Source organism: Lactuca virosa, chromosome 2 (assembly GCF_052849685.1).
Source record: "Lactuca virosa cultivar CGN04683 chromosome 2, Lactuca_virosa_CGN04683_v6, whole genome shotgun sequence".
NCBI lineage: Eukaryota > Viridiplantae > Streptophyta > Magnoliopsida > Asterales > Asteraceae > Lactuca > Lactuca virosa.
In genome coordinates this window covers 125245883-125259056 of record NC_136427.1, presented here as the reverse complement: position 1 = coordinate 125259056, position 13174 = coordinate 125245883, and the positions used below count along the sequence as shown (strand labels likewise).

Sequence of the window (13174 nt, the reverse complement as noted above, 5' to 3'; positions counted from 1 at the left end):
TATAAGCCCCCAATTTTACACAAAATAGTCGGTTAAACACTCATAAACACCCCCTTAGTTTCTTTTTGTATTCAAAAGATTAGACCCCTTTAAACATGTGGTCTTTATTAGGGGTGTGCGCGGTGCGGTTTGGTGCGGTTTAGAGTCAAAACCGCAAACCGCACCGCATATGCGGTTTGAATATTTTAGAAACCGCAAACCGCACCATAGATGTTCAAAACCGCGTTATGCGGTGCGGTTTGATGCAGGCGGTTTATGCAGTTTGGTTGCGGTTTGTGCGGTTTGATGAGTTGTTCAACATTAAATTTATCAAAAAACCAAAAAACTGACCCGGTTAAAAAAATTGATTGCTTTTATTTTATAAAAACAAATACAATTTTCAAGTTAAATCGTTTTTAATAAATTGTGATTTATGCTACTATAGTTTTGTAGTGTCACTGTTATTGCTTTATATTGCCGTTATAGTTGCTATGTTCTTGTAAACAGTGGGATCTTGATCTAATAGTGATTTAATGTTACGTTATAGATATTTGATTATTGTAAGAAATATATTTAAATACATCGTTTCTAAATCGTGATTTGAAGTTATAACAAAGTAAAGAAAAAAAAAGTATATATATTACATGCGGTGCGGTGCGGTTTGAACCGCGGTTTTATAAATACAAACCGCAAACCACACCGCATAGTGCAGTTTGATAAAATGATGAACAGCAAACCGCACCACGAAATTCTAAACCGCATTATGCGGTGCGGACGGTTTGTGCGGTTTGTGCGGTTTTTTGCACACCCCTAGTCTTTATGCATCCCTATATGCATGGTTCTAAAAAGCGTGCCTCAAGGTGTGACATGGATAGATGTGTGGTATAGTCGTTATGAAAACGTCTATAGCGGGTTTGTTAAACGTGACGTCCAAATAACGTGCATTATCGTGTTATAGCGCGAGTTTTTTTTTCAAAGTGTGAGTTTTTTGTTTTTGTTTTTGTTTTTTTATTTGATAGGGCCTAAAATAATTAAGTTTTTATTAACTTTTTTATATTAGATATTAATATAACATTTCTATAAACCTGATATATTTGATAAAATTCAATAATTATATGATTTATCTTTTTTAATGTATAAATTAGTTACGTTTTGAAAAACTTCATGACTTGCCAAATCTCGTCATGACTTAAATTTGACCTTACAATCAAGTCATGCCTAACATTATCTAGAACATTACCGATATGTCTCCATGGGTCGGTCACTATTAGGCTAACCGGAGTTGAAGATTTTTCACGCATGAAAATCTTACCTGGCACAGCGAAAGACGCGTGAACACCGCCCCATGGCCGGTGCTCTGGTTGTGGCGTGAGTCCGAAGACAAGGTGAGACGACCAATCAGAGATGTGTTTGGCAACGGTCCATTTGACCCACAAAAATCCTACCGTTAGCAAATTAAAAAAAAAATCAATTTAAAACTTATCAACTACAACTATAAATACCCATTGTTTTACTAACATTTTACACTACAAAATAGATAAAACTTTAAGTTTTTTAGAAAAAAAATTTTGAATCAACATAGGAAGCTTGTCGGCGAAAAATGACACTCACCGATCTTCAAATTGTAAACACGGTACCGCAACCGAATCTCAACCCAAAAAATTTAAACGCGTTTTTAAAAATTCAACAAGAAATTCTCGAGAACTATCGCAACTAAGTTCTATGTTTTTTTATGTTTTTTTTAGTAATTTAGGTTTATTTTTCTATGTTTTTTTATGTTGTTTTAGTAATTTAAGTTTAGTTTTTTATGTTTTTTTAGTAATTCAGCTTTAATTTTCTATGTTTTGTAATTAATGTAATGTGGTTTTAATTTTTTTTTTATATGTTTTAAATTATGTTTTTTATTTAATTTAATCATAAAAAGTAAAAAAATAAAAATAAAAAATATATATATTATCGAGTGGTACCCATTTTCATTTTCTTAGACGGCGGAATTGAGATGGAGTTGAGTCCTGCGGATTGGTTGTGACCAACCCACGGTCTTAACCTCTTCCTTCATCTTTCATTCTCATCTGTTACGAAACTTGGAAAGTGTGATTTTCAATCATTTCATAAAGAACTCGATCAATTTATCTTCATCAAAATGTGAAACATAATTTCTTGCTTTTACCTATTTTTGGCAAGGGGGTAAGGAAGGTTTCATTTGATGGATCGATCATCTATGTCTGTCTCATACTTTATGACTACCATTATATTAGCAGAAGTTTCTTGACAAATTGATTTCAATTTCAAACACATGGAACATTCACCATCACTTCCGGGGCCTCCCATGAAAGAAAGAAAAAAGTGTAGCAGACCTGACCTAGTAAGTAGGGGGATCGGTTAAAATCCATTGTGGTTGCCTATTTGATGCTTATTATGTATAACATTATCTTGTTTCTGTAGGTGTAATTCCTCTTTTCCATAAGAAAATCAAACGAAATGAGAGCACTAAGATTCGGTTATGGTGTTGCTGTTACAACATTAACGAAAAAACTCAGATACCCATCACTGTACACCACTCGTTTTCTCCCTCTGAATCACAATTACGATTATCGATGTCGTAACCCACACAAAAGCTTGAATCTTTCTTCGAAAAATTCCCAAATATTCAATCGTTTGTTTTGTAGTTTCAGGTCATATTCCTCTTCGGGGCCACCAGACCCACCTTCGCTCACCGGAATCGATCCCAATTCTGTCGCCTCCACTGTATCTTGCCCTAATTCTCAACATCTTCAAGATGACGATGTGTCCGCCATTGACGCCGGTTCTTCCTTGCGCAAGCCTGTCTGTATGTGGCCTGGTATGTATCATTCCCCGGCCACAAATGCTCTTTGGCAAGCGAGATCCATTTTCGACACCCCTTCTTCGGATGTCGACTCCGTTACTGAAAAAACTCCATCGCACAGCCGGACTACCATTCTTTACCCTTTTTCTTCCGATTACATTCTCAGAGAACAGTACAGGAATCCATGGAACGGAATTCGTGCGGGGAAATTGCTTGAAGACCTTGATGCTCTCGCGGGTACCATCTCCTTCAAAGTACGCCCCTTTACCTTCTTTTTTGTCAGATTATATGCATTCATGAGAGAACATCGTGATTATAACAGTTGTGGTTTCTGTTGGATCTGTGAAACAAACAGCACTGCTTCAATAATGCAGGCATGGCGGATTCCTTGTTGCTAGTGACTGCTTCTGTGGACAAAATGGTTATCAAAAAGCCGATTCTTGTTGACATTGATTTGAAAATAGTCGGAGCTGTTACTTGGGTTGGTCGTTCTTCCATGGAGATTCAGTTAGAAGTCCTTCAACCCACTGAAGAAACATCCGATCCTCTAGACTCACAAGCTTTAGTCGCCAACTTCACTTTTGTGGCGCGTGATTCCAAAACGGGAAAATCAGCAATAATCAATCAGATCACACCCGAGACTGAAAGGGAGAAATCCCTATGGAAAGAAGCAGAAGAGAGGAACAAATTAAGGAAAAAGAGAAGACAAGAAAAGAAGAAGGAGATTGAAAACGAAAAGGAAGCAGAGAGGCTGAATGCATTGTTGGCTGAAGGACGTGTGTTCATTGACATGCCAGCTTTGGCTGATAGAGATAGTATTCTTATAAAGGACACGTGTCTACAAAACTCATTGGTATGTCAGCCACAACAAAGGAACACACATGGTAGAATTTTTGGAGGGTTTTTGATGCGAAGAGCTTTTGAGCTTGCTTTTGCAACCGCTTATACTTTTGCTGGAAGTGCACCACTCTTTCTTGAGGTTGATCATGTCGATTTCTTGAAACCTGTAAGTGTTACATAAGGGTAAAATTGTCATTTACTCACATTCATATAGCTCATTCAGACATGGTTATTCCTTTTATACTTTATCAATGTATTCAAACACCAACTCTTCGCCTATTTGACCTTTTTCTTTAATCCTCGTAACCTTAAAATTGTTTGTTATACTGTATGAGTAAAATGGTCATTTAGTAAAAGTTTATAGAACTTATGTAATATGTGATTTGTTGATGCCAGGTGGACGTTGGAAATTTCTTGCGTTTGAAGTCGTGTGTTTTGTTCACAGAACTTGAGAATCCAGACAAACCGTTGATCAATGTGGAAGTTGTTGCTCATGTGACAAGGCCCGAGTTTAGATCTGCTGAGGTAAGCTCCAAATGTCTAAATATGCACATTATTATCTAGATTGAATACTTGCAAGTTTCTAAAACTTTTGTGAAATTGTAAATGATGGATGATTATTTGAATTTGGCAAAGGTATCCAACAAGTTCTACTTCACATTTACAACTTCTTCAGATGCCATGAGAAATGGTAGAATTCGTAGTGTTGTTCCAGCTACAGAGGAGGAGGCACGTCGCATTATTGAGCGCATGGATGCTGAGAAACAAATGTAGTTACAATTTCTTGGAGATTAATCATGTAAATGACATTCAATTGCTAAATGTAATGTTTGTTTGGTTCTTTAACTACTAATTTATTTTAGACAAATCTTCATAAATGGTCCTTATGGTTTTCTAGATTCTGGCTTTTAGTCCTTTAACTCTTTTTGGTCTCATAGAAGGTCCTAGTGATTTTAATTTTTATCGTGTTAGGTTCTACACTCATATAAAAAACCTTTATACCCTTTATAATTTCTTTTACATTTTCTTAAACTAACTTTAATTTAGAAAAAAAAAATTGCATTATACCACCCCCACCCAACTCTAGTTCTCACTCTCTGAAGGTATAATAATACATGCCCTAATTTCATTTTTGTCACTTCATTGTTGCCTTCCGGAATCCAGCCTTCATGAAGTTGTAATCCATGACCCTAAGTTGGAAGTCGGAGATGATATGCTACATAAATGGTGAGGGGCTCACATTTTAGGGAATGCAACATTAATAGTGGAGCCTCAAGTTCAACATAAATTCTGGGTTTTAGTCCCTAATAACCGCGATAGTGATGTTTCTCTGTCCATCTCTAGTAACCTCACCCTTGTTTTCCCTTGTTCCCTTCTACCAATGGTCGGTTCATCCACGGACTCTCCTATCTCCATCTCCACATCACAATGAACCCCACACCACCGCTTTTCAAGATTCTAGAACAAAGACAAGCTTTCTGATATCTCAAAGCCACTATAGGATTCGGTTTCCCAAACCAATGGATGAGAAATAGTGTTCAATGATGTAGTTTAATGGTGTTTCAAAAGCAAAGTTATGTTTCAATTTTTAACATTGTTTCATTTATTCATTACAGATTTGGGTTTTATTTGTGTTTCAAGTCAAGCTGAAATCGGTCATTTTTTTTTGAGAAATTTGATGTATATAATGTTGTTTAAAAGAATATTAGGCTTTACCTACTAAGATCCATATATCTTTCAATCAGAAGTCACAAAACAATTATGTAGAATTGAGTTTTATGAAGTTTTAATTTTTTTTTTCTTTTTTCTGAAACCAGTTACAGTAGATTGCGATGATGGTAAGGGTGGTGATAATGGTAGACGACGACCATAAAGGAGATCGGAGAGGCAAGTGGTAGGGTGGGGTGTGGGTAGGGGTATGGTTATCGTGTGTGTGTGTGTATGTGTGTGGGAGGGGGGGGGGGTATTTAATTTCTATTTTTTTAAAATATATTAGTTTTTAAAAAAAAAGATAAACTAAATTAAAAAAAAGGCTATAAATGTCATTTATATAGATAAGAGACCAACCATGCCAAAAATTGAAATCATAACACCTTTCATGAAACGGAAAAAATAAAAGTTAGGGACTAAAATCCAGAATCTAAAAAACCATGGGGACCATTTATGAAGTTTTGTCTTTATTTAAGAGTAATTAGCATTTGTTTTTCCATCTGAACAAATCTATTTGATTTATTTTGACTCTTAACAATTTATACGTATTCATGTATCTTATCATTTAACATATAATTCATGCATTTTATTGGACAGTACTTTGTCCACCTCATATATAATCTTGTGTACTTTGTATATATAGGCCTCCGCATAAGATGCATAAGTTTGTGCATCTCATGTATAAACTTTGTATTATTTTAAAATAAGTTTGTGCATCTCATGTACAAGCTTATGTATATATTAAACTAGGTGTAAAACCCGTGTATTATACGGGTTGATTAAAAAAATTAAATACTAAATTGTAAACATTAAGTATTTGTTTAAATAAAATTTTAAAATAAGGAAAGAACAAACGTATTAATTACAATTAGTATCATATTTATTATATTTAATACTTTATATATATAAATATATAAGTATTATGTGAGTTTTTAATTTTAAAAATTAGAAAAACCTAGAAATTTACATGTCGATATTATTTATCTCAAAAATATCATAAAATGACAAGTGTCAAAACTCATGAGAAATTGACATGTGGCAAAATGGATCTTCATTTATTATAGTTGATGGGCATTCCATTACTTGATATGTGCATTTCATGAGTAATGTTGTGAATCTCATTATGAGATACGAATTAAAAACAAATATTTGCATATAACATCATTTTATAAACTCTTTTCATGTTGGTGCAAATTTAGGTAATAATTCGTTAACACTTGAACAAAATTTTTTGGAGTGAAAACTTCGACCCGTTAGATTTGGGAGAAAAATCAAAGTTCTTAAATCCTCTTCGAAAAAAAAAAAAAAAAAACGTGTTGCATGATTCTTCTTTCTTACATCCACATTTCAAATACCCAAGTTAATCTTCTTTCTTCAATAGATCCGCTTCATAACATTGTTAGACCACTGACAACACACAAGAGTCGCACCCAAAAGAATAAAAGGAAGCCCTTGGTTATTGGATTAAAAATAATAGGGCCAAAAAGACACTACATGAACATGAACTATGACTAATGACTACACTGATGAGTACAAGTCCACGAAAAATACTATCTTACTTATTCTGGGCCAGGCCCAAATGGAATGTACTAAAAGGGTAAAAGATAACCTAATAAAAAATTTCGTTCGTAATGACATAATTAGGGATGAGCATATGGACCAGGGAACCGCCCGGAACCAGTCGGGCCGGGATGGATACTATAATATTGTCGATTTTTGGAACCGGTCATTGGAACCGACCCGGACAAGCTTTAAAAAAACCCACGTCTTTTAGACTTCCGAATTGGACCTCAAAAAAAAATGTGGCATGTCTCGTTAATGGAACCCTAGTGGTCATCATCTCAAGTCGATCAATTAGATTGATCGACATCTCCATATCTCGTTAATTGCCTACCGAATCCTTGATTATCCGATCATCAATTAGATTGTTCGACCACCGACTCCATCGATCATCATCAATTCATCATCATCTCAATTCTCAAGTCGGCATCTTCATATTTTGCTTCCATTTTCAAGTCGACATCGATCATCACCAATCCACCATCATTGATCATCTTCTCAAATCTCAACAATCAATAAGCAATGTCAAAAGGTTGAAAAAGTAGTCTACAACCATCAAGTTTAGGAATGAGCAAAGGAACCGACCCGGCTGGAACCGGCCGAACCGGACCCGACTGGAACCGGCCCGAACCGGCCCCGACCCGGGAACCGAATTTAAGAACCAAATCGGACCGCTGGTTCTACCGGTTTCGGTTCTGGTTTTTGTCGGGTCTTCGATGTTGGAACCGGTCCTCGAGAAATAGCAACGTATTTTGAGAAATATTTCGGTTACGGGTTTCGGTTTTTGCCGGTTCTTGTCGGGTCTTGAAACCTTGTCAAGTGTTGGATGTATTATTATTTTAGGAACATGCACTAATTTATGAATGTAATCTATATAAACAGGTGATTGCCAGACAATATATGGAAAACTACAAGTTTGATACTATCAAAAACAAGTCAGTTTCTCTCTTTCAAACAACCATTGCACCATCATTAACTATCCAACATTCAAAATATACTTTCAACATTCAAAATATACTTTCAAGTTTCCCCAACAAAAAAAAACAAAGTCTAATATGTGGATTCCAACATCTATTTGACATTTTGACTAATTCTCCGATCTCTTCCCCGTTAGCTTCAAGTTGTTTATAGCATCCACAATGTCTATATATAATACAAAAGAAAAACGTTATTACTTAATAAAATGTAACAATTACTAATAAGACGTTAAAAATAAAGTGTAACAAGTATTAGTGTATTACCAATAGCGAGGTCATCGTCAGCTAACACATCGTGAACTCGTAATGTCCGCCATGTGTGTAGAAGGCGGTTTTAGGGATGTCTTGTGTTGGGATCCGGATTTGATGATGCCCGGATCTTAGATCTAACTTGCTGAAAAGGACCGACCCATGCAATTCGTCTAAAAGCTCATCAATAACCGGAATAGGGAATTTTTCGGGAACCGTTGCCCGATTTAGCGCCCTGTAATCGACACAGAACCGCCATGACCCATCCTTTTTTTTAACCAAAATCATCGGGACTGTTGCTGACTTGGATGACCCATGCGGTTAACATTTTTGTGATCAACCGCTCTATCTCGTTTTTTTTTGGAAATGGGGACACAGATAGGGTTAGGCACTAATCGGAGGCGTACCGTCTTTTAGAATTATCAGATGTTCTAAATGGCGTTTTTGTGGGAGTTCAGGAACAAAAGATTCCATCAAATTTGTGGAGAATTTGAGTTAGAAATTTGGGTACCTAATTAGGTATCTGTGCTGTGTGTTGCTGAACTCAATAAGCAATTCTGCCTTCTCCCTCTTCAAGTCCCTCTCCATGGTCCTCAATGTGACTAGAGATTTTCCAAGAGCAACCTCTCCCTTCAATTTTACTTTTTGATTTCCCAAAGTCAAATTCAATTATTTGTTCCTTCCAATTTGTCCAGGTTGTACCTAAAGTTTCCAACCATTTCATCCCTAGTATGACATCAGTGCTATTGAGTCTTAAGGGAAGGAATTCTTCAACAATATCGATCTCATGGAGTTGTCAAAAGATACATTTACACACCCCGACCCTCCTCATTGCCCCCATTCCTATCTTCACGCCATACGGTTCAATATCGGTGACCGGAATGCTCGGTTCTTTGACCACCCTGAAAGCTAGGAAGTTAGGAGTTGCTCCTGGATCGGTCAGGGTGTGGTGAGAGATCAACCCGACAACGGAGTTGAGGGAGACTTCCACAAGATCATTAACTTCGTTGGAATCCAATCTTACTTACGGGTCTATCAACTCGTCTGAGTGGATCTGAGTCTGTGTGAATTTATGCCTCTTCCACCAAGATAACATTGATCTGTGATATGAGTGGCAAATCAGACAATCATGTCGTGTTTTTCTCTGACACAACACGACAAGATATTTTGTAACACGAACACGACACGACACAATGTTGTGTTTTTTTAACTAACATAAAAAAAAAACAACTAGTTTATTTAATTAATACTTAATCATACTTAACACAACAAACACGACAAACAAATGCTAGATCGTGTCAATTTTGTGTCGAATTTTGAAAACGAACACGCCATCATGTTTTTTACACTTAACATGAACTAATTTATGAATGTAATCTATATAAACAAGCGATTGCCAGACAATATATGAAAAACTACAAGTTTGATATTATCAAAAATAAGTCAGTTTCTCTCTTTCAAACAACCATTGCACCATCATTAACTATCCAACATTCAAACATTCAACATTCAAAATATACTTTCAACATTCAAAATATACTTTCAAGTTTCCCCAACAAAAAAAAAACAAAGTCTAATATGTGGATTCCAACATCTATTTGACATTTTGACTAATTCCCCGATCTCTTCCCCGTTAGCTTCAAGTTGTGTATAGCATCCACAATGTTTATATATAATATAAAAGAAAAACGTTATTACTTAATAAAATGTAACAATTACTAATAAGACGTTAAAAATAAAGTGTAACAAGTATTAGTGTATTACCAATAGTCAGGTTATCATCAGCTAACACATCGTGCGCTTCGTCATAGTCATATATAGGCAAGCTACTCTTTCTTAGCCAATTTTGAGTGCATATCAATGCCTCCACAATCACAATGGACAAATTAGTACGGTAGTCGATAATTACTCGACGACCGTTACTGAATGTGGATTCGGATGCTACGGTGGAAATTTGCATCCCCAAAATATCTATTAAGAAACAAATTAGTGTATAATACACGACATGAATTTATAAAATAAATATGAAAAATTGAAGTAAAAGAAGGTCGATACCTCTTGCCATTCGAGCAACGATCGGGAACCACACCGCGCTATTTTTCCACCATGTGAGGATATCATATCCTTTGTCAAATCTGATTGGGTCCTCATTTAAGTATCGTTGCAATTGACTTTCCGACGAAGTCGAGGGGACACTTCTCGAGGTCATATAGCTTCCAAATAATTCGTTTTCGTCATCAAAATTAACAACTTCTTCGGGAGTTTCTTGTTGAGACGACGAGGTCAGGTTGGGTCTTTCCAACTATGTCTTGAAAAACTTGTCCAATTTGCATTCGATATCAATAACCTTTGCATGTGCTTTCGATTCTATCTCATCAACGTACATCTTATTATCTTTGTTCTTGCCTTTAAGCATTTGGGTAAAAACAATTTTCATAAACTTTTACTTGCATTGAGGATCTAACAATGTCGCAAAGAAGACATAATCATTTATATTGTCATAGTCACCCCAATATTTGTCATATTTTTCTTTCATATCCGGTACCATAAACAAAAAATCCAGGTTGGTTTCATGTTTCCTAAGATATTGCTCTATGTCTAGGATCTCCCGAGTATACGTATGAAATATAGGCTTTGTTGAACACGAAACTTTTTCAGTTTTCTTCTTAAACTTCTCAAGGAACTCCATCATCTTTTTAATCATCTCAAAGTCTGAATGCGATGGTAACATTTCCACACTTTTCTGAAACATTGGATCTATAAAAAAAGAACAAAGAAAATACAATCAAAGTTTCATGTATGTTGCTGCAAAAAAAAAAAAAGAAAAAAAAAAAAAAAGATTTGGTATGCTATATTCCAAGAAATGTAACTCATTCAATTTTTAACTAAATCAAGTGTTTTCATAGTAAAAAATTATCTACAAAACCTAAACAACATTTACGAAAAAGAATCAGGTCAATACAACTAAAAATGAGTGAGTTATACACATTTGAACAAAAAAGTCATATTACGTTTAATTGTTGAAACATAATAAAAATTCTGATTTGATATACTTCCTTGCGGGGCTTGTAACTCATTCAATTTTTAACCAAATCAAAGCATTTTTATAGTCTAAAATTAGCTACAAAACCTAAACAACATGTAGGAAAAAGAATCAGGTCAATACAACTTAAAATGAGCGAATTATGCACATTTGAACAAAAAAGTAATATTACGTTTAATTGTTGAAACATAATAAAAATTCTGATTTGATATGCTTCTTTGCGGGGCTTGTAAGTCATTCAATTTTTAACCAAATCAAACGTTTTTATAGTCTAAACTTATCTACAAAGCCTAAAAAACATGTAGGAAAAAAATTCAGGTCAATACAACTTAAATTGAGTGAATTATGCATATTTGAACAAAAAAATCATATTACGTTTAATTGTAGAAACATAAAAAAAAAAATTCTGATTTGATATGCTTTCTTGCGGGGCTTGTAACTCATTCAATTTTTAACCAAATCAAGCGTTTTTATAGTCTAAACTTATCTACAAAACCTAAACAGAATGTAGGAAAAAGATTCAGGTCAATACAACTTAAATTGAGTGAGTTATGCAACTTTCAAAATTTGGACAAAATGCTAAATTTGTAAATATTGCTAATTTTTAGTGCTGAAACAGATTTGGTTTATTTACCTTGATGGCTATATTCGAGAAACGCGTCTTTCACATCGTATGTTGATCTTAGCAATTCAAAGGTAGAGTTCCACCGTGTTGGAGTTTCACCACACAAAAACCTTTGAGTTTCTACAGCCGCATCATGCATGACTTGTTTAAAGGTCTTGATCCGTTGCGGGGAGGCTCTAATGTATTTCACCGCATCCTGTATGCTTTTTACATGGTAAACTTCGTGTTTTAACCCCATTTTCACAACTAGGTTTATGATATGAGCCATACACCTAATGTTGAAATGTTTGTCGTTCTCGTAAATACTCGGAAGTTCTTTCACAATGATGTTGATAGCCGCGTGATTCGTCTTGGCATTATCAATGGTCATCGTCATGACATTCTTCATGCCCCACTCGTTTATGCAAATTAGCAACTCCCGGTCCATGTCTTCAACTTTGTGAGTATCAACCTCTGTAAAGTTGACTACTCTTTTGTGCATGTCAAAAACTTCGGTAATGAAGTTGGCCATGACAACCATATAATTTATCTTTTGACACGATGATATCCACGTGTCGGTTGTTAAGTGGATGGCTGTTTTGGGGTTGCTCAAATGTTTGTACAACTTCTACCTCTCCATTAAATAGAATGACACAACATCACGAGAAATTTTATGCCTTGAAGGCAATTTCACCCTACCATTGAGGGCGTTTACAAATTCTATGAAGGCCTCGTTTTCAATGAATTTAAAGGGTAGTTCCCCGATGGTGAAAAGGCCTAGTAAGGCAAGTTGGATCCTCGTATCATCATGTTTCCATGTGTATACATGGCCATCACCATTAGGAGCTTTCGTAAATGACAACTTTTGTTGTTTGTCATCCGGACAACAAACCGAATGACAACTTTCGTTGTTTGTCATCATCTTCATTCGGTTTGTTGTCATCATCTGGGAAAAAGAATGTTCCATCAGACAAGAAGTTAGAAGTTGTGGACGAAAATCTGGGAAAATCATGGATGACAAACAACAAAAGTTGTCATCATCTTTTGTTGTTTGTCATCATCTTCATTCGGTTTGTTGTCCGGATGACAAACAACAAAAGTTGTCATTTACGAAAGCTCCTAATGGTGAGGGCCATGTATACACATGGAAACATGATGATACGAGGATCCAACTTGCCTTACTAGGCCTTTTCACCATCGGGGAACTACCCTTTAAATTCATTGAAAACGAGGTCTTCATAGAATTTGTAAACGCCCTCAATGGTAGGGTGAAATTGCCTTCAAGGCATAAAATTTATCGTGATGTTGTGTCATTCTATTTAATGGAGAGGTACAAGTTGTACAAACATTTGAGCAACCCCAAAACAGCCATCCACTTGACAACC

General features: G+C 35.6%; 1 protein-coding gene across 5 annotated transcripts; it reads left to right on the top strand.

The window, feature by feature from the left end:
- Nucleotides 1–1969: 1969 nt before the first annotated feature.
- Nucleotides 1970–4492, top strand: LOC145159458 (acyl-coenzyme A thioesterase 4, mitochondrial-like). 5 transcript variants are annotated; one of them, XM_079078453.1, is made up of 6 exons: nt 1970–2344; nt 2425–2531; nt 2655–3060; nt 3162–3812; nt 4043–4171; nt 4283–4492. In XM_079078453.1, exons 2-6 carry the CDS (start codon nt 2461–2463, stop codon nt 4418–4420), a joined length of 1395 nt encoding a protein of 464 aa, XP_078934579.1. In that variant the 5' UTR covers nt 1970–2344; nt 2425–2460; the 3' UTR covers nt 4421–4492. The 5 variants fall into 5 exon arrangements, with proteins under 5 accessions (XP_078934579.1, XP_078934577.1, XP_078934576.1 ...); XM_079078451.1 differs by having other exon boundaries at nt 2649–3060; XM_079078450.1 differs by having other exon boundaries at nt 2425–3060.
- The last annotated feature ends 8682 nt before the right edge of the window (nt 4493–13174 follow it).